Source organism: Sciurus carolinensis, chromosome 9 (assembly GCF_902686445.1).
Source record: "Sciurus carolinensis chromosome 9, mSciCar1.2, whole genome shotgun sequence".
Taxonomy (NCBI): Eukaryota; Metazoa; Chordata; class Mammalia; order Rodentia; family Sciuridae; genus Sciurus; species Sciurus carolinensis.
This window is the reverse complement of record NC_062221.1, coordinates 28,355,178-28,382,582: the sequence shown is the minus strand read 5'-3', so window position 1 is coordinate 28,382,582 and position 27,405 is coordinate 28,355,178. Positions and strand designations below refer to the sequence as shown.

The following is a 27,405-nucleotide window of genomic DNA, read 5'->3' as shown; positions in this document are numbered from 1 at the left end:
GGAAAGAAAAACTTAGCTAGTCTCATAGAGGCAGAACTAGACATTCATAAGGTGCCATTAAAGCTGCCCATTAGTTGGGAGTTCCCAGCTAACAACAGATGGCAGACAACCCTCATCTGAGGCCACCTAAAGCTCACTTCCTTGATAATTGTCTTCCTCAGATGAGTTCTTCTGCCTGACATTGGAAAATACCAAGTCTTTTCAAAGTAGTAAAGCAAAGGGAAGGAATAAATTTTGTTATGGAACCAATTTTCTTTTTTTGGGTGGGGTACCCAGACTTGAACCCAGGGTTGCTTAACCATTAAGCCACATCACCAGCCTTATTTCCTTTTGAGACAGGGTCTCACTAAGTTGCTTAGGACTTTGCTATGTTGCTAAAGCTGGTCTTGAACTTGGGATCCTCCCACCTTAGCCTTCTGAATTACTGGGATTACAGGCATGCACTACCATGCCCAACTATGGAGCCACATTTAAGGAAAAACATTGATTTGTATTAATTTATTGACCAAATACTTATGTAACCATCTGTTCTGTTGAAGGACTGGTTTGTTGAAGGACGGATGTCGTAGGAGTGAGCACTCCAGGTTAAATGGAGCATAGTTATGTTCAGGAGAATGTGCTCATTGTTGAATGGTGACTGGGATGGAGCATGCTTAGAAGGAAAAGCATTCGTGGAGTAGTGAAGGAAGGGTATTCTTTTAGGAGAAGGATAGCTTGAAGTTCAGTCCTGAGAATAAGTAGACAAACCTTAGTTCAGCAGGCTGAGTGGGCAATGATTTGATGTTCCTGCTTGTGCAGGAGTGGAGCCCAAAGCAGAGTGACCAGAAGTCAACCATGAGCCAGGAACCTGGGACAGTGCTGGCCAAGGCTTGTGGTGGGAGTGGAGAAATAACTGGTGAAAGAAGGAGCATAGGAGGTAAGGAACCAGTACTCACTCTGACATGTCTTTGATCTATTTTTGAACTTAACTGGAAAAGTGGGTCTTGACCTTAATTATCGGGTGGTGACATCGTATCCATCTTCCAGTATAGGTCAAAGAAAAGCAGGTATCTGCCCAGATCCTCCCCATCCTCCTCCCAGTGCTCTTGAATGGACACACTTTCCAGGAAGTGGAAGTTCTGTTTTGAGTCTTTGGCTTACCCAGATTGGTACTGACCTTTACCTGCTTTAATCCTGGACAGGCCCTGCCGTCTAGTCCCCACTGAACCAGTTCAGATCCCAGGACCCAGGTGAAATAGACCCTGCCTCAACCCTTAAGGAGCTTTCCACCTAGACTGGTAGGGAGAACTTTTATTGAGAAACAGAAGTTCATGTAGTTTTTCTTCAGACTTGATTCTCTAAGATAGCTTTTTCATTTTATAGAGTTCTTCATTTGTGAAGAGATCAAAACAATAATGGAAGAGAGTTGCAGTTAAAGAGTAGATGGATAGGCTGGGCATAGTGGTGCATGCCTGTAATCCAGTGGCTGAGGACGCCGAGGCAGGAGGATTGTAAGTTCAAGGCCAGCCTCAGCAATTTAGTAAGACCTTAAGCAACTCAGTGAGACCCTGTCTCAAGTTAAAAAATAAAAAGTGCTGGGGATGTGGTTCAGTGGTTAAGTGACCCTGGGTTCAATTGCTGGCAACCCTCTGCCACACAGTCTTGTGCCCCTGTCCCCCCAAAAAAGTAGATGAATAGGAGTAAGGTGGGACAGTGTCTGATACTGAGTAGGTGGTCATAGTTAATTGACTAAAAATCATCAAAAGCAATTCATGGTGGCATACCCCTATGATCCCAGCGGCTTGGGAATCTGAGGCAGGAGGATTGCAAGTTTGAGGCCAGTCTCAGCAACTTAGCAAGACCCTAAGCAACTTAGTGAGACCCTTTCTCAAAATAAAAAAGGACTGGGATGTAGCTCAGTGGTAAATGTCTCTGGGTTCAATCCTGGGTTACCTCCCCTGGAAAAAAAAAAAGCTTTAAGAAAATGTGATTCCCTTTTTTTTTTTTTTTTTTTTTATATCGGGGCTTGAACTCAGGGGCACTCAACCACTGAGCCACATCCCCAGCCCTGTTTTATATTTTGAGACAGTGTCTCACTGAGTTACATACTGCCTCACTTTTGCTGAGACTGGCTTTGAATTTGCCATTCTCCTGCCTCAGCTTCCTGAGCTGCTGGGATTACGGTCATGCGCCACCATGCCTGACTGAAAATGTGATTTTTATTGCATGTTTCTTTGTTATAGCAAAGTGCTTATGATAAAAGAGGAAAAGTAATTATTGTAGAAGCAAACAGTAGGTGTTTCTTTGATATTTATTCTGTGTCTTTCATCTAAAGAGTGAAACAAATATCAAGTATCACTAATTTGTCACTTGCCAAGTTATCTCTATTCATGCTGTTGATTATTGTTGTATTATATTTTATTCTGCATTTGCTTAGAAAACAAGGTTCTGAGAGTAGAATTAGACATAATGTAGGAAATAATAAAAACAAATCTAGTTGGCCAAAAATATTACTATTTCTGCTTATACTTGTACTGACTGTCACTCTGTTTTTAGGAGTTCTGAATCCCTTTTAATCACTGACCCCTTGACTGTTGTATACTGAGAAGACAGCCATGGCTGAGTTTATGTTGGACAGGGACTGTAGCTTTCCTGTTGAGGGATAGATGAGGTTCAAACAGGTTCACTTGCCTTCAGAATGTTTTGGAAATGATTTAATGCCAGCTGTGTCCAGACCTGCAGTAAGTGCCATGTTCCAACCATTTGCTGGCCTTGAGCACAGTCACTGTGCTTAGTGTTGTGGTATCACCTAGCAGGACCTGCAACAGAAATAACCAGTACAGGTCCACATGGATTCTCTCTGAGGTGCTGATGATACCTGTGCAGATGAAGGCCTTGTTACTTCCCTAGCCCTATGGTCAGTGTCCAGTTGAATACTTAGGGGCTTGTAGTATAGCTCAAGGATAGAGTACTTGCCTAGCATGTGTAAGGACTTGGGTTTGATCTCCAGCACTGGAAAAAAATAATGTAATACTTACTAATCAACCTATAAGAACTGAAAAGATAACTGAAATCTGTAGATGAATTGTAACTAATTTGAAAGTTGGATTTGCAAACTAGCTTTCTTTAAGTTAGCGTCATAGGACAGACCCCTCCCCTGCCCCAAACACACACACACACACACACACACACACACACACACACACACATATAAGCTGCTACACTAGTCCTTGGAGTGTGAGGAGTGGAGACTCTGGGGTCATGTGTGTGCTGGGGAACTTCCTGTTTTTTAGCTCTTTTGCATGTGACCTCTTTGCAAGTCTAGAGTGACTTTTTTGAGACGTCTTTGTGGATCAGTTTATAGAGAGAGCTTGATTTAAAAAAACAAATTTTTGTCAAATTCTGCTGGCAACTGGTGAATGTGCTGTTTTTAGTTCCTTGTCCCAAAGAAGTCTGGGTTTTCATCTAAGTATTTGCTAGAAGTGGCAGGTGATTGTCTAAGACTGGCAGAGTACTGGAGGGCTGCTCCCTCTCTTGGGAAGAGAAGCATTTCAGAGTAGCCTGTGGTTTCCTATTTTCCTCCTTCCCCTTTACTTCTGAACCAAGTGAGTAGGGTGAGTAGTAACAGAGAGGTTTGTAAGATCCTACAGAGGACTGCGGTTTTTGTAACCATTTTCTCAGCCAGTAAAAAATGTTTCAAGCCCACCATGTCTTGTTGCCTTACGATAAATCACTTCGCAAAGATAAAGGGCTTCTCTCCAGCCCCTGTTGGTCACTGTTCTACTTATCTCTACATCTTTTATTCCCCCCTACAAAAATGTCATCAAGGAATAAGTAGATGGAGAGACCAGAGGCCAAATCCTGTTTTATCAGATAAATTCTATACCCTCATACCAAGGAAATTCTGAGCAGGTAGGGCAGTGACTATCTCCCATAGTTCTATGAGGAGTCAGCTTGTTAAGAGGACCATGTTGTTAAGAAATTGAGTCATCTTTTTTTTTTTCCGAGTATAAAGAATTTTTTTTTTTTTTTTTTTTGTGGTGCTGGGGATTGAACCCAGGGCCTTGTACTTGACAGGCAAGCACTCTACCAACTGAGCTATATCCCAAGCCCTAAAGAATATTTTAATAATTTAATATTGAAATTGGCTATCATACATATCCATCAATTCTTACATTTTATTGCCCATATCTCAGGAGATATTCAAAGTAAGATTAATTTGATGAAGCACTTTCAGTAAATCTAGAACATCATACTTCATATCCAAATTTAGTCAGGTCCTTTAATAATATTCATTGTTTTGTAGTATGCATGAAATAAGTTAGTGCAATACAACACTGAGGTATTGTTTAAGAGGTAAATACCCTATAGATTTGGATTTCTCATCCCAGTTTCTTGGCATTCAATAATATAAGTGTCTCTAGAGGCATCTTCTTCATCTTCTGATTTCTTCACAGTAAATTTAGCCTTTGTTAGTTGTTTGGCAAAATGTATAGTGGTTTGTGTATGGAGTGTAACTGGTCCTGTTTTTATTCTGGAAACTCCATTGTCCAATGCCATGGAAATAAGCTGGTCTTGCAGAAACTCATCTACAGTTCCACCATGTCTAAGGTTAGCTAACAGCATTTCAGCAACGTCAGTCCCAACGACGTCTGCATTTACAGCTCGCTTCCCAAGTGATGGTCCTGCAAACAGCCAGTGGATGTCTCAGCAATAGTGATTATTCCATTTCCATTGCCAAGTGCTTCGTCTTTAGGTTCCTGAACAGGCTGAATGTTAACATATAGATCCCTGATCTCTTTTCTGATACATCTCACAGCTGTGCTGCCATATCTACTTTAAATTGCTACTTTAAATGGCAAGACACCAGCAACAAAGCTCTTCCATATATCTTAGTCACAGAGCCATGATCAGTTAAATTTATTGGGTTCAACTGTGTAACTGGTGACATTCGGACAGTCATTTCACTTCCACCTTTTGGATAATAGCCCCTCATTTTAATGTCACATTTAAATTTAAAACCAAATTTTTCAACAATTGGCTTGAAGACCATCACTGTGTAGTTGATCCGTGGTGCCATTTCAGCATTAGTTCCACCTTTCAAACGAAGTTCTGATGGAGAAGCAGCAAACAGAACACATGGCATTGAAACCTGCATCAAGAGGCACACATTCCCTGCTGTCTTGGTATCTGCTGTGTGGATTCCACCTTTGATCTTCTCTGGTATGAAGGTTACTTCTCTTGAGCCAATTTCTGCCCCCTCCAGTTGCCCATCACACAAATCTCGAATCATTTCCAGTCCAGATAAATGTTGAGACCTCCAGGTCATAATACTCAGCCCCCCCGCCCCCATGCTGTGGCCTGCTTGGATCTTCTGCACCTGCAAGGGGAGGCCCCAGGAGGCAGCTGAGGGCGGTGGAGACCCTGAGGATCTGGCCACTCCCTTCCATGATCCCGCGTGGACCTCCACCCACTGCCCCACCGTGGGAGGTGCCCTACTGGTAGGCGCCCTGCGGCCTGGCCCACAACCACCACGCCTTTGTTGCAGAAAGAATAGATGCCCCGCACCTCTTTCTTAGAGTCATCTTTAGCATGAGATAAATGTAAAGAAATTCCTGGCTCCTGGTTAGGTTTTTAAAAATTTTTTTTAGTTGGCAATGAACCTTTATTTTATTTGTTTATATGTGGTGCTGAGAATCGAACCCAGTGCCTCCCATGTGCTGGGCAAGGGTTCTGCCACTGAGCCCCAGCCCCAGCCCTGGTTACATTTATTCTTAAGACCACAGAACTTAAGATTTAAGATTCACCAGATGGGGCTGGGGTTATATGTAGCTCAGTGGTAAGAGTGCTTGCTTAGCACATGTGAGGCACTGGGTTTGATCCTCAGCACCACATAAAAATAAATAAATAAAGGTGTGTCCATCTACAACTTAAAACATTTTTTAAAAATACACTTGTTAAATGTGGATGATTAAAAATATTCACTAAATACACAACAAGAAGACATAAAATTAATTTTCCATTTACAAAAGAGGTTCTTTGATTAGATCCTGGTACAAATAACACTTTACATAAAGACTGAGAGAAATTCTGTAGGGTACTTATGTGCTCACATAAAAGCTAATTGAAGCTTTTGTGAGAAATGAAGATAAAGCATCTGAAGGATTAAGCTGTAGGCTGGTGGGATCTCTGTCCACTTGGACCATGGGGGTCCATCCATGCTTGACAGTGGTCCGACGGAAATTCAAGAGAACCCCCAAGACTATTTGGAAGAAGAAAACATCATCCATGTATCAGTAGATTTGGGTCACCACTGAAAACTGCTTTGTAGCTGTTGCTACAAAGTATTTGGGAACTTGTAAATTATAGCTGCACCCTTTTGATAAGATAGGCTGTAGGTTTTGATAAGAAAGCATTATCATTCCCTTATTTTTTTGCCTTTAGTTTTTAATCCTTGGGTTCTTAAATACAAGAATTAATTTATAATTACTACAGAGTAGAAGTCCACTTTTCATCTCTGTTAAGGGAATGATCAAATATGGTAGAAAGAAAAAGTGGAGACAGTAGGAGGTGAGAGCAAAGATTTCTTCATACTAACCTAGGTATAAATCCAGTATGGCAGACAGTGGCTGGGTTGTCCTGTGGCTTTAAGGGAAGAGGAGAGCACTTGGGTGTTTTCAGTGTTATTTAGCATAGAAGTGCCTAAACTGGATATACTTTTCTGGATATGTACTGTAACCCTTAATGAACAAATCAGCATCTTTGCCAGGGAAAGCTAGCAGCATGGGAGCTGGCAGGGCCTGCCCAAAGAGTCTTGCCATCATCAGTTTACTGGGAGTTGGTGCTTTTGGGTAGCTCTAAGAAAGCCTATTCTGAGGTCAGACATAGCAGACATCCTAGTTTTGCTCACCATTGGTCTGGCCCACCACTTTAATACCTAGTCATAGAGTGGCCATAGCTTTCTTTACAGAGCAGGGATTTTAGGAGTCTACAAAGTTGTCTTTTGGTTGTTTTGTTCCAGCATTTGAAAGTACACACCTAATACTACCAGAGGAATTTCTGATTATTCAGGATTTGCAGCTGTGGCAAAATTGAAGCAGGTGAAAGGGCCAATTAGAGTCATCTGTGGAAGGGAAGGAATTCTGCTAGTAGGAAATCCTGAGCAAAGGCAATGGGTGCGCCTTTTGTCTTGTCCTTTTGTTTTTAATTTTTAAAAGGTTTTTGCTATACTAGGAATTTAATCCAGGGGCACTTAACTACTGAACCACATCTCTAGCCCATTTTATTTTTCATTTTTTGTTTTGAGGCAGGGTCTTGCCAAATTGCTTAGAACCTCACTAAGTTGCTTAAACTGGTCTTAAACTAGTGATCCTGTTGTCTCAGCCTCCCAAGTCACTGAGATCACAGGTTTGTGCCACCATGCCCAGCTCCCCAGTCATTTTTTACTTTTTTGAGACAAGGTCTTGCTAAGTTGGGAGACTGGCCTCAAACTTTTCAATTGTGCTTCAACCTCCTAATCGGTGGGATTGCAGTCATGTGCTACTATGCCTGTCTTGTCTTGTCCTTTTATAAACAAGGAGTGTTGATCTAGCAGTTTCTGGCAAGAAAGAAATTTTATTAATGATCAAACTTTTAAGAATGTGGCCAAAAAAAGAATGTGACTCAAAGTAGGTCACAGCTTTAAACACTGAAAGTTGAAATATTTGTTTAAATACTCAGTATAATGATGCCTTATAGTGAACTTGCAAGAATTTACAGTCATCAGGGGCTGGAGCGCTCTTGTTTGGCTCTTGAGGCATTGGGCTATGGGTCCCACTCATACATTTTAGGGCTGCTGACAGGGTCAGCCACTGCAGTTATATGGGAGTGGGGCAGAGCAGGGAGCTGGGGATGACTGACACCATGCTGACATTTCATCTCATTCCTCTGCTTTGAAGTTTGATTAGGTCAGGAAGGCGAGCAGCCATCACACTTGCCAAACAATATATTAAAGCCAGGTTAGCATATGAGTTTACAGTTGTGGTGCTGATATTTTTTTCTTTTGAAGTGTAATAGAAAAAAATCAGAAATCTCAGCTTTTAACTTGAAAATATGAAATCAGGTGGTCATTGCCTTTAGGTTTTTCTCTGTACTGTGCAGAAGTCTGCCAAATACCTGCTCTGTGCCAGTTACCTGGTTGGGGAGGGAACAGCAGAGTAAATGCTGTTAATACCTGGACAGTGGGTGGTTCTCCTTTTTTTCCTCTCAGGGCAGCTCTCATCTTTCACCTTTGACCACAACAGACATTGACGATCCTGCCTCACAGTGTAGCCGCACTTTCTTTGTCTGAGGGGATAGGATAATGAGGGGTAACTTGGTGTGTCAAAAAGTAAATTTTAGTTTCCAGTAAGTACTTACTTGGAAGATGCCTGTTTATATTAGCCTACATTTGTGGGTCACTTAATGAGGATTCATTCTGAGAAATGTATTAAGAGTTTTGTTATGTGAATGTCACAGAGTGTACTTATGCAAAATTAGGTGGTACAGCCTATTGCATTTCTAGATTATCTGATATAGCTTATTGGTGTTAGACTACAGACTTGTATAGCATGTCCCTGCACCAAATAATATAGGCTGTTGTAGCACAGTTATGTGTGTTTAATCATATGAAAGGTACAATAGAAATACCACGTGAAATATTAAAAGAGGAGCCAGGTGTGTTAGTGTATGCCTATAATCCCAGTGACTTGGGAGGCTGAAACAGAGAATTGCAAGTTTGATATCAGCCTCAGCAACTTAGTGAGATTCTGTCTCAAAATAAAAAAGAACCGAAGATGTAGTTCAGTGATAGAACACCCCTGGGTTCAATCCTCAATACTGCAATCAGTGAATCAATCTATCAGTCAAGAAGGGATAGTGTAGGGCACTTAGCGTGATTGGAACTTGCAGTACTGGAAGTTGCTATGAGTGAGTCAGTGAATACGAAGGCCTAGGACCTTATACTACTTCAGACTTTGTAACACTGTGTGCTTCAGCTACCTTAAATTTATAAATTTAAAAATTCTTCAGCAATAACCTTAGCTTACTGCAACTTTTTTACTTTATAAACTTTAAAATTAAAAACAACTTTTCACTGTTGTAATAACAACACAAATGTGTTGTAAAGCTAGACAAAAAATATTTTCTTTATATTCTCATTCTATGATTTTTTTTCTTTTTAAACTTCTTTGTTTTTAAACTTTTTTGTTATTGTTGTTAAAAACACATTAGCCTATGCCTATACAGGCTTAGAATCATCATCGTCACTGTCTTTCACCCCCACGTCTTGTCCCACTGGGAGGTCTTCAGGGGCAATATACTTATGGATCTTTCATCTCCTATTGTAGCAGTGTCTTCTTCTGGAATACCTTCTGTGCTTTTTCGTTGTTTTTGCTGTGCTGAGGATCAAACCCATGGCTTTGTACATGCCAGGCAAATGCTGTACCCAGCCCCAGAATACTTTCCGAAAGGACTTGCCCAGGACTGTTTGACAGTTAACTTTTTGTTGTTGTTGTTTTGGCAGTGCTGGGAATTGCATTCAGCCTCACATGGTAAGCAAGTGCTCTACCACTGAACCACATCCTCAGTCTTATGCTGTACTTTCATGCAACTGGCAGTGAGTCAGGTTTGTTTACATCAGTATTACCACAAACATATGAGAAATGTATTGTGCTATGACCAGGTGATAGGAATCAGCTCCATGGCACTCTTGCAGGGCTACTGTCATAGAGGCTTTTTAGAACATCGTTATGTGGTGATTGACTGTACTTAATTTATTACCATTTCTGTTTTGTGATTTGGTAATGTATGTAAATTTTTTTTTCCTTAAGGTACTGGGGATTGATCCCAGGGATCTTTATTACTGAGCTACATTCCCAGCTCTTTTTTTTTTTTTTAATTATTATTTTTATTTTGAGATAAAATGTCTTGCTACATTACCCATGCTGGCCTCAAACATGTGATCCTCATGCCTCAGCTTCCTGAGTCATTGGGATTGCAGACTTTTGCCTCTCACTAGATTGCTGAGGCTGGCTTTGAACTTGTGATACTCCTGCCTCACCCTTTTGAGTTGCTGGGATTAGAGACCTGCTTTGTCACTCCTGGCTAATGTGTGTAAATCTTAATTGAATATTTTTGTATGAAATTTGGAAAGACTATGCATAGCAAATGAAATCTTATACCTAGTACAGGGTAGATAGTCAGTAAATATGTGCTGAAATATTAATTGTTGGACTGTCTTAACAATTGTAGTTTGCTTTAGTTGGGTTTTTGGATACCACACAAGTGATAATTCATCCGCTTGGATTCTGCTGAGGCAGGCCATCTACCCCTCACACTTGTTCCTCCACCTTCATCCCATCTCCCACTCTTGCTGCTGCATACAAATGGATGGTTAGGATGGGTCCTTTGGGCTCAATTTAATCTTTTCCATTCTCAATGACCTTCTTGGACTCTGGCAGTTAAAAGACTGGGCTGTGTCATCATGGGGACATATTCCCAAAGTCCCCTGAAGTGTTTTTTTCCTAAAGTCTGATTGGTGTGATTCTGAGTAATGTTCACTTGTTCATTTGTTTCTTTCTTCTTTTTATGTGACTGGGCATTGAACCCAAGGCCTTGCATGTGCTAGGCAAGTGGTCTACCACTGAGTCACCCCTCAATCCTGAGTAATGGTTTCTTTTCTTTCTTTTTTCCTTTTTTGAAACTGGGGATTGAACCCAGGGGTGCTTTACCACTTAGTTACATCTCCAGACCTTTCTAAATTTTTTCTTTTGCAACAGGGTCTTACTAAGTTGCTTAGGGCCTCATTAAGTTGCTGAGACTGGCCTTGAACTTGAAATCCTCCTGCCTCAGCCTCCTGAATTGCTTGGGTTATAAGCATACACCACCACACCCGGCTTGAGTAATGTTTTCTAAAATATTTATTTACTTACTATGGTAAAGTATATAAAACATAAAATACACCATCTTAATCATTTAAAAACATTTTTGTGTGTGTGTTTCAGTGCTGGGGATTGAACCCAGGGCTTTGTGTATGCTAATAAGCATGCTCTTTGTAGCATTGAGCCACATTCTTAACCTAAAACAAAATTTAATTGTAAAGAAAAGTGGGTAGGAGCTGAGACTGTAGCTTAGTGACAGAGTGCTTGTGTAGCATATGTGAGGGATTAGGTTCAATCTTTAGTACCACATAAAAATAAACAAATAAAATAAAGGCATTCTGTCCATCTACAACTACAAAAAAAATTAAAAAAGAAAAGCGGGTAGAGGAGAGGTATGTACTTAGAGTATGTGATCAAATTATGTGCATGTGCAGATATGGCACAATGAATCCCATTATTTATAATTAAATGCATCAATATATTTTAAAAAACTCAAAAAAATTACCGTCTGAACAGTTTAAGTATACCATTCATAGTGAGTAATGTTTAACTGCTGCATATGGAGTTCAGTGGAATGTAGAGGAGTTGTGTTTCAGTGAGCTCCATGACAAAACATTAAAAATCTACAGATCTACTTATTAAAACTGTGGTCCAGTGGGGAACAGCTGTTTAGTTCTGGATTTTGAACTATTTCTTCCTTCCCTTTCTCTAAAACCATGTTTGCATCTGAGTGAATTTATACCCAGGTGTTAAAGCTTTGCTTCTTCCTTCCTGCTTTTACTGGAAAAAATCAAACTACTATCAGCAGAAATTACTGCCTTTTGTGGATCCTTCCTTTTGGTATCTGTGGTAAGTGAGAATTTGCACAAATTTTCCAAGTGAGAGAAGTGTTCGAAGTTAGCTTTTCTGTTTGATGGATTGTTATGTGGTGCTTGCTTTTCAGAGTTGATAGTTTTCTCTCCCACACCTTTTTTTTTTTTTTTTTTTTTTGGTATCAGGGATTGAACCTAAGGGTGCTCAAACACTGAGTCACATTCCCAGTTTTTATTTTGAGACAGGGTTTCACTAAGTTGCTGAGGCTGACTTTTTTACAAAAATATTTTTTGGTGATGATGGATCTTTATTTATATGTAGTGTTAGGCAAGTACTGTATTATTGAGCTGTGGCCCCAGCCCCTGAGGCTGGCTTTGGAGTTACAATCCTCCTGCCTCAGCCTTCTGAGTCACTGGAATTACAGGCATGCACCACAGGGCTGGGCTGTCTCACTTTTTTTTTTTTTTTAACCTTAGAATCAGATCTCTTGCTGTATATGTGACCTTGGCTCCCTTTGGTTGGTCCTCCAGTTCCCTGATGGCTACACTGTTGTGTGTTTTTTTTTTTTTAATCTTCTTTTTCGGCGGTGCTGGGGATTGAACCCAGGGTCTTGTGCTTGTGAGGCAGGCACTCTACCAACTGAGCTATATCCCCAGCCCTACAACCACTGTTGATGGTCCCATATCACCAGAAGGCCAGGTAGGAACTTGCCTGGTGGCAGAGAAATCTCATCTACCTCTTGAGCCAAGAACAATTTTAGGGGAATACCTTGAATTTTCACCAGTGACTTGCCTTAATATCTTCCTTATTTGATGTTAAGGAGTGCAAAAGTTCTTTTTTGGAATCCAAATAAACAATGACTTCACTCTTGTTTTTCATTGTGTTACGTACATCCTATTGGCCATCAGATTGAGCTGTTTTAAACTTGTAAACCTTCCAGAATTTTTATATTATTAGACTGACAGTTTATATTTAATTTTAACTTCTGAGTGTCTGAACAAAGAAGCCTTTTGTTAGACCCTATATTGTTTGTTGACTTAAGGTTTCTGCTTTTTACCTTTCCTAAAACCATTTAAAACAGGGACATAGAATTTTATTATTTTATTATTATTTTTTAAATGAAAATCCCATTTTATTTAAATTTTTTAGTTACAAGGGTGAATGGTAGCAGTTTGACAGCATAAGCACTGTTTTTAGGTAACATACCTGTTGGAGAATAGAGGGTTTTTGGGAGAGGTGGAGTGAACTGCCTCTGCCCTCACTTTGTGTGGTGAGTAATGAGTTGAATTTCATAACTTTTCTTTCATTCTTGGGAAGTAAAAACTAGTAGCTGTTCTTTCAGAGTTTTTAGGTTAAAATGTCAGAAAATTTTATTCACTCTGATTTTTTCTACTTAGAGGAAATGTTAAGGTTATTGCAACTTGAGTTTGTGCTACATATGCATTCGTTCCTTGCTTTTATTGAGTGGAAAACATTTTTTAACTGGGCCTCCTGTGCACCTGAGACACTCCTGAGCTCTGGGGAGGTGTCCTGAGCGGAATAGAGCTGCTTCTCGCCTGGTGAAGGAATTCCAGAAGAATAAGACTTTGTGCTTCTCAGGGGCACAAGACTATCTGAACAGAATGGGGTCATAAGGACCTGGTTCCTCATGGTCATCTCCCCACAAAGTGGTATGCTTCAGTTATATCTCGATAGGAATTGGTATTGGTGAAAGGAAGGTCCAGAAGTATCCCTTTCCTGCTAAATTGCCTCATATGCCTGAGGTCTTTGTCAGTCATGTATTGCTTTTTTTCCCCCCAGTACCAGGGATTGAACCCAGGTGCACTTAACCACTGAACCACATCTCTAGCCCTTTTTATTTTTTATTTTGAGACAGTGTTTCACAAAGTTACTGAGGCTGGCTCTGAACTTGGAATCTTCCTGCCTTAGTCTCCTGAGTTGCTAGGATTACAGGCATGTGCTACTGCACCTGTCCATGGATTGGTTTTGTTTCTGTAGTTGTATTCTTGATTGATCTGATAAACTTTAAATATACCTGCCTCCAGGGCAGCTTTTATATATTTTGGTTTACAAAGTATACCACCTTTTAGGCATTGCAGAAAACTTTTTACTTCTGCTCATCACTTGAAAGTTCTTCATCTTTAGGTTAAGATGTCTGCAAGTTTTAAGCACTGTGAAACTTTTTCTCTGGGAAGAAGGAAACATGGCTGGACATTGGGAGATTTGGGGGACTCGCTGACTTTATGCCATCTCATTCTGGTTCTTCTGGATGAGGTGAGGATGCAGCCCTGAGTTGAGTCTCAAAAGTCTGGGGCTCCCTGGGTTTTTACCCTAGACTGCCCTTTCATCTTTGGATACTCAATTCCCAGAAGCCTGATGAAGGTCTCCTGCTCAGGTATTCTTCCTTTACTTTCAGAACCTGTGGAAGGAAGTGTTGCCTCAGTAGTGCTGCATGAAATCTAGTGTGCTGTGGGGCTCTCTTCCCAGGTGCTGGCAGCTCTTAGGCAGGATCTCAGGCTTTTACCAAGAGAAAGGAGAGAGTGCAGTTTGAGTAGCCACTTCTGGAACAGCTTTGCCCTCTCCAGGCTTTGCAGACACCAATACTTTTAAAGTGTTCCTGACCCCTTAGGGTAGGGTGTCTGAGACTGAAGGATGGAATTGCTGTCTATCACCCTGTGAGCCTTGGTGGAAGAACATGTGTTGAGAGATCCAGGGGCCCTGGGAGGTTCCTTCTAAATGAAGTTGGATTTCACTTAAGTGTGGGGCCATATATATATATTTTAATGTAAACAAATGGGATACATGTTTCTCTGTTTGAACATGGCGTAAAAGCATACCATTTGTGTAATCATAAATTTACATAGGGTAATGTTGTTTGATTCCTTCTGTTATTTTTTCCCTTCCCCCCCACCCCTCCCACCCCTCTTTTCCCTCTATACAGTCCTTCCTTCCTCCATTCTTGCCCCCCTCCCTAACCCTAACTCTAACCCTAACACTAACCCCTCCCACCCCCCATTATGTGTCATCATCCACTTATTAGCGATATCATTTGTCCTTTGTTTTTTTGAGATTGGCTTATCTCACTTAGCATGATGTTCTCCAATTTCATCCATTTGGCTGCAAATGCCATAATTTTATCATTCTTTATGGCTGAGTAATATTCCATTGTGTATATATATACCACAGTTTCTTTATCCATTCATCAATTGAAGGACATCTAGGTTCGTTCCACAATCTGGCTATTGTGAACTGAGCAGCTATGGACATTGATGTGACTGTATCTCTGCAATATGCTGATTTTAAGTCCTTTGGGTATAGGCCAAGGAGTGGGATAGCTGGGTCAAATGGTGGTTCCATTCCAAGTTTTCTAAGGAGTCTCCACACTGCTTTCCAGAGTGGCTGCACTAATTTGCAGGCCCACCAGCAATGTATGAGTGTACCTTTCTCCCCACATCCTCGCCAACACCTGTTGTTGCTTGTATTCTTGATAATCGCCATTCTAATTGGGGTGAGATGGAATCTTAGGGTGGTTTTGATTTGCATTTCTCTTATTATTAGAGATGTTGAACACTTTTCCATATGTTTGTTGATTGCTTGTAGATCTTTTTCTGTGAAATGTCTATTCATTTCCTTAGCCCATTTGTCGATTGGATTATTTGCATTCTTGGTGTAGAGTTTTTTGAGTTCTTTATAGATTCTGGAGATTAGTGCTCTATCTGAAGTATGATTGGCAAAGATTTTCTCCCACTCTGTAGGCTCTTTCTTCGCATTGTTGGTAGTTTCCTTTGCTGAGAGAAAGCTTTTTAGTTTGAATCTATCCCAGTTATTGATTCTTGCTTTTATTTCTTGTGCTATGGGAGTCCTGTTGAGGAAGTCTGGTCCTAAGCCGACATGTTGAAGCTCTGGACCTACTTTTTCTTCTATAAGATGCAAGGTCTCTGGTCTGATTCCGAGGTCCTTAATCCATTTTGAGGTTTAGTTTCGTGCATGGTGAGAGATATGGGTTTAGTTTCATTCTGTTGCATATGGATTTCCAATTCTCCCAGCACCATTTGTTGAAGAGGCAGTGTGGGGCCATATTGAGATTCTCAGGTGCAGACATGGGTACTGCACTGAGTGCTGGCACAGGAAGTGAATTCCCAGTTCCCATCACTTGTCCCTCAGTAGGAGAGCTTTGGTAGCTCTGGTTAGCCAGACAGTGGTGAGATCATCTGGGACATATTCTTGCGTGGCCTTGAGCACTTCCTGGTAGTTCAGAGGATATAATGTGAGTATATGTGAAGTGTTGGAGTGAATGGTCTTGTCAGAAAGACTGAACCTCTTCTTCTGTCATGTTCTGGTCACCAGACTCTGTGTAACCATGGTGGAATATTTACCTCTCTTTGGGCCCTGATCCCTGAGAAACAAGGATAAGGATCTTTGCATTGTGATCAAGTGTGTGGGTATGAGACTCGTGTAATAAAAACCTTCAAGAGGGCCATCCTAATACTGGTGTGTCGGTAATAGCCTACCAGGTTCCTAGTATGGACAAACATGATTCTTGCTTATAGGAAGCCAGTATCAGAAAGATACATGCTGCTTTTTGACAAGTTGCAGAAAGATCTTTTCTTCCCAGAGCATGAAAAAACAACACATAGTAGTTGGAGTTTTGCCCTGTACATTGCCTGTCTTCTAAATGCAGAGCACTTAGTCATGCCCATGGAACAGACACCCCATGTTGTCACTGTCCTCAGATAGGAGACTGAGCTTATGTTCTTGGTAGGATAGGGTGTATCTCATAACTGATTTTTTTTTTTTTTTTTTTTTTTTCAGAAAAGCTGAGAATTTAAAATTGAGAATCAGATTAGAGAAGTAAAAGATCAAAATTCAACTGGATCTAATAAGTGGAAAAGTAAGTAAACTATATGAAGATTTTTTTTTTATAGGTCTGTATTTTCTGCATTCATTGATTAGTCATGTGACTGGCACTGTGTGAGTGTTGGGTGTACATTAGGTATTGTAACAGATGTATCCCTGCACTCCCACAATTTAGTTGTGGTGAATTGTTCATTGAGCTGAGCGAGCCATTTACTAAATAAAAGTTAAAATGAGTGAAAAAGGGAAAGGAAATTAAAGGAGGTACTATGTAACAGTTAAGAAAACTCTGAAGTTACAGTTAAAATATTAGATAGCATTAAATCACAAGGACCAGATGAGATGGCCTATGCCTTTAATTCCAGGGACTGGGGAGGCTAAGGCAGGAGGATGGCAGTTTGGGAGTCCTGCCCAAGAAATTTATCAAGACAGACCCTGTCTCAAAAAATAAAAGGGACCAAAGAACAAACAACCTTGAAACTAAATTAGTATAATAAGCTGTAAAAGTGGTGCAAACACAATGGCACACACCTGTATTCCCAGCTGCTTGGGAGATTGAGGCAGGAAAATCTGTTTTAAGTCCAGCCTGGGCAACTTGGTGAGACCCTCTGTCAAACGAGGAGAGAGAGGGTTGACTCAGTAGTAGGTATTTGCCTAGCATACATGAGGTCCTGCATTTAATCTTCCAGTGCCACCAAAAGAATAAAAGAAAAAGAAACTCTTTTTATTTTAGTACCAGGTATTGAACCCAGGTGCGATTAACCTCTGAACCACATCCTCAGCCCTTTTTATTTTTTATTTAGAGTTAGGACTTTGCTAAGTTGATTATAGCTTCATTAAATTGCTGAGACTGACTTTGAACTTGCGATCTTCCTGTCTCAGCCACCTGAGCCACTGGGATTACAGGTGTATGCCACCTGGAAAAAACAAAACAAAACAAAACAAACAAACAAACAAAAAAAAACCAATTTAAGCACCTAGGAATTATTTAAAAAAACAAAACAAAACAGGAGTTGAAGGAAAACCTTAAACCTGAGACACTACATAGGAGTTTAAAGAGAAGATTCTGCTTACCCCATGAGTGCAGGGAACATTGGGCATTGAGAATTCAGGATTTTCTTCCTTGTCTTTCTTAGTAGAGGACCCCATAGGCATTGTCATTGGGCATTAAATGGTTCTTGGGACTGATTTCCATGGGGGCTTTCCCTAAGTCTGTGACCATTTGGCTCTTCTTGATAAGTATAGCACCTAACAATACTGCTGGTGATTCTGTGGAAGGCAGAAGTGATCCAGCCATGGGGGAAGAAAGGTCCCTACTGAAGATTGGGACTGAAGCTCTGTGAGAACTGCCTGGTCACCATGTGACTTTGGAGGGTGGAACAAGGTAATAGAAACAGGAAGGGGAGCAATATTTTACCTGTCACTTAGCTTACATTGATGAGATGTTGGGGCTGTGCCAAATTAGAAAACATATTTAACTGAGATATATTTGAGTTTCATTTCCTTTCTGATACCTTTTAGAACTGCTTATTGTGTTTTTCTGAGCCCCTAAGGGACACATGTTGTCTTAGGAAGTAGATACTGTACTTGATTTTAGCCAAAGGCTAAAAGGTGATGTCTTAGAAACTTGGGGTGCATATAGTTCCTGCTCTCAGGGACAGGATAAACCTTAGTGACATGGGAACCAAAAGATAGAAGTGGACAAAGATGGTAATGGGTAGGACAGAAGCCCCAGAGGCTGAGATCTGCGTGGCCAAATATTCGCTTGAGGACAGGGCTCTCCAGTCCTGAGAAGGTGGATGAACAACACACAAAAAGGTAAGGTAGAGCACAATGTGCTGGCTGTTTTAGGATTTTTTTTTTTTTAAGGTCCTAGGATTCAGCCAGGCTCTTCACTTTCATGTGTTTAAAACAGCAGAAAACAGACTAATAAATATCACACAGACCTGAGTATATACAACCCACCTTTGTCATACCTTGATGTTTTCCCATGTTTTTATAAGATCTGTTTTAGAAAAACTGGGAGTGGTGGCACATAATCCCAAAATTTGGGAGGTCCATGTAAAAGAAGGGAACTCTGAGGAACCCCTCCTTTTTCCCCTTATCCTCTTTTCCCAGAGTGATGACAGTCTTGAATTGGCATTTATGATCCCATGTGTGATTTTATTTCTTCTTCTTCTTCTTTTTTTTTTTTTTTTGCAGTGCTGGGGATTGAACCCAGGGCCTTGTGTTTTCAAGGCAGTCACTCTACCAACTGTGCTATATCCCCAGCCTACTTATTTCTTCTTATATATGAATCCATAAACAATAGATAATGTAAACATTGTACATAAATGATAGTCTGTTTTTCTGCAATGGACTGCTTTTGTCTTTCTTTTTTTCCTTTGAGACAGGGTCCTACTTTGTTGTCCAGTTGAATGCCTGGTTTCAAGTGATCCACCAACCTCAGCCTACTGAGTAACTGGGATTACAGGCATTGTAGTTACCATGCCTGACTTTTGACATTTTTTATGGTGTCCTTTAATGTACAGAAATTTAAAATTTCACTGTGTTATTGAGCCTTTTGCCTCAGTCTCCTCAGTAGTTTACCACTAAACCTGGTTCTTTTCTTTCTCTGATTGATTTGTGGTACTAGGGATTGGGGATTGAACTTGGGTGCTCTACTACTGAGCTGTGTTCCCAACCCATTTTATTTTTTATGTTGAGTTAGGGTTTCAATAAGTTTCTAAGACTGACCTTGAATTTGTGATCCTCCTGCCTCAGCCTCCCAAGTTGCTGGTATTAAGTTTGGCACCAGTGCACCTGGCTTATTTCTTTTTTAGATTTATAAAAAAATTTGAGATTATTTTGTATTTATGTCCAAAATTAGTTGCCATATAGCTAGAAACTATAGAGGTGGGCTGGGAGTGTAGCTCAGTTGTAGAGCACATGTTTAGCATACAAGAGACCCTGGGTTTGAACCATATAACACTTAAAAAAAAAAAAAAAGAAAGGAAGAAATAAAAAATGTAGAGAGATCCTTGTATACTTACCCAATTTCACCTGATAACATGTTAAAAAGCTATAGTACAATAGCATAATCAATATACCTTGACCTGATATAGTCAAGGTAGAGAATATTTCCATCCACACAAATATCCCTCATGTTTCCCATTTATACCCACACCTACTTCCCTCATATCTGGAGTTCTTCCTTAACCACTGGCAACTACTGATTTATTCTCTATTTTTATAATTTTGTCACTTCAAAAATGTTATAAAAATGACTTATAAAGAATGTCATAACATTTTTCACCTAGTACAAGTCCTTCAAAATTTACCTGAATTGTTGGGTGTATCAGTAATTCATTTCCCACCCCCCACCCCCCTCTTTGTGTTACTGGGACCTTATGGATGCTGGACAAAAGCTTCACTCTAGAGCTACTTCCCTACCCCTTTTTAATTTTTTTTTTTTTAAGTATATGTCTTTTTTAGTGGTAGATGAACAAAATACCTTTTTTAATTTTTTATTTTTGGTACCAAGGAGTGAACTCAGGGGTATTTAACCACTGAGCCACATCCCCAGCCCTTTTTTGTATTTTATTTAGAGACAAGGTCTCACTGAGTTACTTATGGCCTTGATAAGTTGCTGAGGCTAGCTTTAAACTCATGATTTTCCTGCCTTAGCCTCCTGAATTGCTGGGATTACAGGTGCATGCCACTGCTTCCGGCTTATTTTATTTATTTATTTTTATGTGGTGCTGAGATTTGAACCCTGTGCCTCCCCACGTGCTAGGCAAGCATTCTCCCATGAGCTACAGCTCAAACTCCCCCTTTCTAAATTTTTGTTTTGAGACAGGGTCTAATTAAATTGCCTAGATTGGACTCAGTCTCCTCCTTGGGTCCTCCTGCCTTAGACTCCTGAGTAGCTAGGATTATGGGCTTGTACACAGTACTGTGCCCAGCTAGTTTATTACTTTTTATTGCTCATTAGTATTCTATAGTTAGGGGGTGCTAGGGTTGCAGCTCAGTGGTAGAATGCTTTGCCACGGTTTATTCATTTGCCATTGAAGGACCCTGGGTTGAAAGGTAATCCCCTCTCCCAAATGAATTGCTTTAGCACCATTTTAAAAAATAAATGGGTTTGGCATATTCCTGTAGATCTGTTTCTGGATTCTCTATTCCACTGAACTGTGTCTGTTCTTCCACCAATACTTTAGCTATGAGTTATCTGAATCTTGGTATCTTCCCAGTAACTGGGATTATAGGTGCATGCTACCCTTGGGCCATGATAAGACTTTTTTTACTTTCTTGGGTTTTTGGCCCTGTCTCTTGAATTTTAGTACAAAAACAATATAAAAACAGGAATAGCAAAATCAATAGCAAACAAAATGAAAATGAAAACCTTATTGGAATTGACTTGGATTTGCATTGACTTTAGAGTTATGACTCCCTCTTTGGTGACCTTGTTTTCTTTTTTGTTTTTTGTTTTTGTTACTGGGGGTTGAGCCCAGGGGCTTAACCACTGAGTCACATCCCACCACAAGTCACATCCTCATCCCTTTTCTGTATTTTATTTAGAGGCAGATTTCACTGAGTTGCCTAGGGCCTCACTAAATTGCTGAGGCTGACTTTGAACTTCTTGTAATCCTCCTGCTTCAGCCTCCTGAACTGCTGGAATTACAGGTGTGTGCAACTGTGCTCAGTCACAGCCCTTTGTATTTTTATTTTGAGACAGGATCTCACTAAGTTGCTGAGGGCCTTGTTTAGCTGCTGAGGCTGGCTTTGAAATTGCAGTTCTTCTGCCTCAGCCTCCCAGGCCACTGGGATTACAGATGTGTGCCACTGCACCTGGTTGTGGCCTTGTTTTCTTTTATCAATTTTGGTTTTATTTACTTTGCATTACCCAGGTCAAACAAATATCATATGCTTCTCTGCAGTGTGGGCTCGTGGTGGTACTTAATCTTTTTCCAGAATAGCAAATTGCCCATGATGTCTGTGGTCTCCTGTGGACCCCAGTAAATCCCACAAGGCATCTGTGTTGCTGCCAGTCTAGATAGAATATCCTGAACTGCTTGATGCTGATGGAATGGAGGACAATATGCAGGTTTCTTGTTATTCTAGTGGGGGTGGAGGGTAAGAGAGACCAAATAAGTGTTCACTAGCACAGGGTTTACAAATTTACTTGTTTAATAAACATGTCCTGTGATTAATGCTTGGGGATGTGAGGAGTAGTCAGTTGCTGCATTTTTCTATGTAGATCCTTGTATTTTTTTGTCCTTGAAAAGTAAGTCTTTTTTTTTTTTTTTAAAGATGTTGATGGACCTTTATTTTATATATTTATTTGTATGGTGCTGATAATTGAACCCAGTGCTGCACACATGCTAGGCAATTGCTCTGCCACTGAGCCACAACCCCAGCCCCCAAAAGTAGTTTTTAAAGTCTTATTTTAAAGCCAAGTGGCCTTATATATACTTGCACACGTTTTCCACCTTGAATCATTTCAAATTAAGTTATAGAGTGTTTGACACTTCATTCCCTAAACACTTCAAAATATAACTCCTAGGCTAGGATATAGTTCTGGTAGAGCACTTGCCCAGCATGCAACATGCCCTGGGTTCAACTTCCAGCACTAGGGAGAAAGGGTGAGAGAAAACCCACAAGATTGAGGGTTCCAGGTGTGATGGCACCTGCCTACAATCTCAGCTACTTGGGAGACTGAGGCAGGAGGATTGCAAGTTCAGGGCCAACTTGTGCAACTTAGTGAGACCCAGTCTCAAAATAAAAAAGGCTGGGAACTGGATGTGATGGCACGTGCCTATAATTCCAGCAAATTGGGAACCTAAGACAGGAGGATTGTAAGTTAATGGCCAGTCTCAACAACTCAGCAAAGCCCTCAGCAACTTAGTAAAAGCCTGTCTTTAAAAAAAAAAAACTGGGAATGTGCTCAGTGGCAAAGCACTCATGGGTTCAATCCCTAGAACAAAAAAAAAAAAAAAAAAAAAAAAAAAAAGGCTGGGCACATAGCTCAGTAGTAGAGCACACCTTGGTTTAATACTCAGTGCTGGGGGCAGGGAGTTTGAGGGCAATCCCCTATGGAGATGTACAGCCGTTATACCACCTCAGAAAAGTAAAAGTAAATCCAATCTCTGCCTCTCATGCAAATCCTCAGTTACCCCCTGGGATCTGAGTTTGTGTGTGTATGTGTATAAAGTAAATCTAGATCCTGTGTGTGCGCGCATATGTGTGTAAAGTAAATGTAGGATCCAGTCAAGATGTACCTATCATGTGGTTACTAACCCTTAAGCTAGAACAGGTACCTAAAATTTAGGGAATGTTAGCTTTTGGAGAGACAAGGCCAGTTATCTTATAGAAGGTCCCACATTCTAGATTTGCCTAGTTGTCTCCTCATGTGTCCCATATTTCCTATAAAATGGAAATTGCATCTAGAGCAGTGCTGCCCAACAGACATAATGTGAGCCACATTTGTCATTTAAATTTTCTTGGTAGGCACACATACATAAACACAAAACAAACAGGTAAAATTAATTTTTTTTTTTTAACAGTGCTGGGGAATGAAATTAATGCCAATAATATATTTTATAAATAGAACTTTTTTTGTGTGTGTGGTACTGGGTATGTAGAACCAAGGGCCTCACACATATTAGGTAAGCACTCTTACCATTGAGCCACACCCCTATCCCTTTTTATTTAATTTAATTAATTTATTTTGGGGGGTACTGGGGATTGAACTCAGGGGCACTTGACTACTATTTTGTATATTTATTAATATTTATTAATATTGTATTAATATTTATGTCTAAATAGGGTCTCACTGAGTTGTTTAGTACCTCACTTTTGCTGAGGCTGACTTTGAACTTGTGATCCTTCTGCCTCAGCCTCCTGAGCCACTGTGATTACAGGCATGTACCACCATGTCTGGTTAACAGATCTCATTATTAACTATTATTTTTTATTTACTTAATGCATTTCATTTAATAATATATTTGATTATATCCAAAATATTATAATTTAAACATGTAATCAGTGTCTCAAAATTATTAATGAGGTATCTTACCTTCCTTTTTTATACAAAGTTTTCAAAATCCAGTGTGTATTTACACCTATTTGGACTAGCCAAATTTCCTTTGCTAAGTAGCTGCATATAGTTGGAGAGCACAGGTGGGTGAGAAGTTCTCTAACTGACATTCTTGGCAGAACTTGGTAGTTGTACAACTTTGTAGCTGCGGAGATTGCTGAAGTCTGAATTTACTCTTCTTCTTTTTCAGGCTCTGAGATGGAGCAGTTGTATATAGGGTAAGAATCCAGCTGTGGGACCACATCACTTTCTTCTTTCCTTAGCAAGACTGTCAACTTGAGCAATTTGGAACTGGGATGAGGATGTCTGTGGGCCTTTCACTGCTGCCCCCCCTCTGGGGGAGGACCTTTGTCCTCCTGCTTTCTGTGGCTGTGGCTCAATCCCACTGGCCCAGTGAACCCTCGGACGCCATCAGGGACTGGGAGAACCAGCTCGAAGCATCCATGCATTCAGTGCTCTCAGACCTCCATGAAGCTGTTCCCAGGGTGATTGGCATTCCTGATGGCACAGCTGTCGTCGGGCGCTCATTTCAAGTGACCATTCCAACAGATTTAATTGCTTCCAGTGGAGAAATCATCAAGGTGAGACTAGATACAAAGCATAAATGAGGAAGTGTTTTTATCTTCCATTTTAGTTTTGATGTGTTTTTCTTCTCAATTCTAAGCTCCACCAGTTCTGAGCTCATTTCTTTTAGTATCTACTAAGTGAGTGACCTCTCAGGAGAGTACATAGCCACTGGTTTTCCCAGGAGGGTCCCGATAAACCTCAGAATAACATCTTAAACTTAATTTTTGCTCCCCAAATGTTATTCCTCTGTCTGGGCTTGTGGAACCTTGACATTTCCTCTCAATCCTGAGTGAGTTTGTATGGTGGATAAGTAGGTGGGATGTATCCTTGAAGTTATGAATATCTCTTAGAGCAGAGGTTAGTTTTGCAGGTTCATATGGTTTTTGTTGAAACTCTTAACTTTCCAGCACAGTGTGAAAGTAGGCATAGATAATAAGTAAATGAATGGGCTCGGTCGTGTTTTGATAAAACTTGACTTAACTAAAACTGAATTCTATATAATTTTCACATGTCAAGAAATAGTTTAAGGCTGGGGTTGTAGCTCAGTGGTAGTACACTTTCCTAGCATGTGTGAGGCACTGGATTCAATTCTCAGCACCACATAATAAGTAAATAAAATAAAGGTTTTGTGTCCATCTACAACTAAAAATACTTTAAAAAAAATATTCTTTTTTTTTTCCCCCAGTCATTTGAAAGTACAAAGACTGGGCCATATAAAAACAGGTGGCAGGCCATGCTTGGCTCAGGCCTAGTTTGCTGACTTCTTTCTTACAGTATTCTAGGGGTGAGGCTGAGCTGGTTGTGCTGGCCATGTCTGTAATCCCAGGGACTTCAGGGGTAGAGTAGGGTGCTAAGGCAGGAGGATAGCAGGTTCAAGACAAGCCACAGCAATTTAGTGAAGCCCTAAGCAATTTATTTTTTGCTGTGGTGCTAGGGATTGAATACAGGACCTCACATATGCTAGGAAATTTGCTTTATTATTGGGGTACACTACACCTCCATGCCTTAAGCAATTCAGTGAGACCATGTCTCAACAATTTATAAAAAAAAAAAAAAAAGGGCTGGGAATGTAGCTCAGTGGTAAAGCACCCCTACGTAGGGTTAAATTCCCGGTCCCCCTGCCCCCCCACCCCCCACCTACAAAAAGAGGTAAAGAAGTATGACTTAGAAGTGAACTAAAAATATTTGAAGATCTGTACTTTATAATGATAGTTTTTATATCGGCTCTTCATTTAGACTTCTGCTTACACACAGTATTTGCTACTTATTGATGTATTTAAACCACCAAACAGTGCTTTAAGATAGTGAGCTGGGACTGTGAATGTAGTTCAGTGGCAGAACACTGACCCCCCATATATAAGGCCCTGAATTCTATCCCCAGCATCACAAAAGACAGAATGAACAAAAAAACCCAGTGAGCTGTTTTCAGAAATTTGTGACCAGGAATTCAGGCATTTGTGCTCATTTGAGAACCTCATTTCTACTTCCATGGCACTAGCTAAAGTGGCTTATCTGAGGCTGGAGGTTCCTTGTCCAAGGTGTCTCATTCATGGTTTGTAAGTTCGTTTGTAAGCTCCTGTTGACAAGAGCTTAACTGGTACTCTTGATCAGTGTTTTTGGTTCTTCTTCATGTAGACTTCTCCCTGGGCTATTTGGATTTCAAATTTGGGTATTCCAGGAAGTAGAATCTGCCAGTCTCTTAAGGCCTAGGCTTGCAAACTCAAACAACACTTCCATTGTGCTCCATTAGTTGAAACTTATGCAGTTTTTTTTTTTTTTGTACTGGGAATTGAACTCAGGCACACTTAACCCCTGAGCCACATCCCTAGCCCCTTTTTGTGTTTTATTAGAGGCAGGGTATTACTGAGTTGCTTAGGGCCTCCATAAGTTGCTAAGACTGGTTTTTGAACTTGTGATCCTCCTGCCTCCTGAGCCACTGGGATTACAGGCGTGCACCCCATATGCAGGTTCTTATGGGTCCTTATCAACTTGTCCTTTTCCAACCCAGGCTTCACAAATTCCATGCCATTTTTCTTGTGGAGAGTAAGTCCTATACCCCTTTCTCTTAAATCTAGATAGACTTATCTTTACATGCAACTTCTTGGTTCCCTTTTCTTTAGGTCTTTCATGACCTGTTCTTAGGGTTTCTTTGTGATTTCAGGGGTGTTCATTCTTTTTCCCTCTTCCCGACTCCCTCTCCTACTACTACTCACCTCTTCCTCTTCCCTCCTGTCCCTCCTCCTCCTCTTCTATCTTCTCCTTCCTCTTCTTCCCCTTCCCCCTTTTTATACTTAAGATGATCCTGTCTCATGTTGCAACCCAATTCCACAGAGCTCCTTCTAATTTCCAAAGTGTTTGCATAGGTTTCCGTGTAATCCTCTTAATATCCCACCAAGCCAGATGCTAATATATTAGATAAAGAGTGACTATTCTGGAGAATACATTTCTTGCCCAGTTTCTGACTTGATCTCCTGAATATCCAAAACCCTGCATTGATTGCTTTTGTTCTGATGGCCATGGGAATGTTTTACATGAATTGATTTTGACTAGAAGTGCTTTGGACAGATACAGTGAGCTGGATATTTTCAGTATCTGGCAGAGAGACTTATTACAGGCTTATTCACGGGGAAAGTAAAGAGATATTACTAGGGAAACAGGATTTTATCTCGTATATTTATCTGTGGAAAGCAGGCCATTTAGTAGCTGATGATCCTGTAGAAAAGCGATGAAGGGCTGGGGATGTAGTTGTGGTAAAGTACTTGCCTAGCATGCATGAGGTCCTTGGTTCGGTTTCTCAGCACTGATCCCCTGCCCCTTCCACACACACAAAAGGTGACTATCTTAAACAGTCTTAAGCATCAGATATAGGTTGGAGAATCAGGGAGTCAGAAAGCTAGACCTCATTCTTGGAATTTTGGTTTCCCATTTGTGAAACAAGTTTGAAAAAGTCTTCATATTAAAGGAGTTAATTTTCTTATAACAAGGTATTTTATTGTGGACATTGTAAAAGGAGAAAGGAAAAAAGTCTCATGGAGAGGTGTTCTTCGTGTTCATCAAGAGGTATTCATACCACATACAGACATCTTAGACCAGGATTGTATTGGACATATTTTTTGACCTTATTTCATTCACTGTAGCATGACTTTTTCCCTTATGGCTATTAATTGATTTGGGGAATGTAACTTTTAATAGTTGGCTGATATTCTTATGTGTATG

General features: G+C 40.4%; 1 protein-coding gene and 1 pseudogene across 8 annotated transcripts in view; one reads left to right on the top strand and one right to left on the bottom strand.

Annotated features, from left to right (window-relative positions):
• The window catches only part of Dag1 (dystroglycan 1), a 67,539-nt gene that overhangs the window by 26,480 nt on the left and 13,654 nt on the right, over positions 1-27,405 (top strand). For 6 of the 8 annotated variants that reach the window (XM_047564057.1, XM_047564058.1, XM_047564060.1 and 3 more), the window contains 2 exons: positions 16,503-16,581; positions 23,813-24,203. In XM_047564057.1, the coding sequence (XP_047420013.1) occupies positions 23,919-24,203 (285 nt within the window). In that variant the 5' untranslated portion in view covers positions 16,503-16,581; positions 23,813-23,918. Of the gene's footprint in view, positions 1-798; positions 917-16,502; positions 16,582-17,795; positions 17,929-23,812; positions 24,204-27,405 lie in introns of those variants that run through there. The other 2 variants (XM_047564059.1, XM_047564063.1) reach the window with 2 other exon arrangements.
• Positions 4,345-5,429, bottom strand: LOC124992807 (RNA 3'-terminal phosphate cyclase-like; annotated as a pseudogene).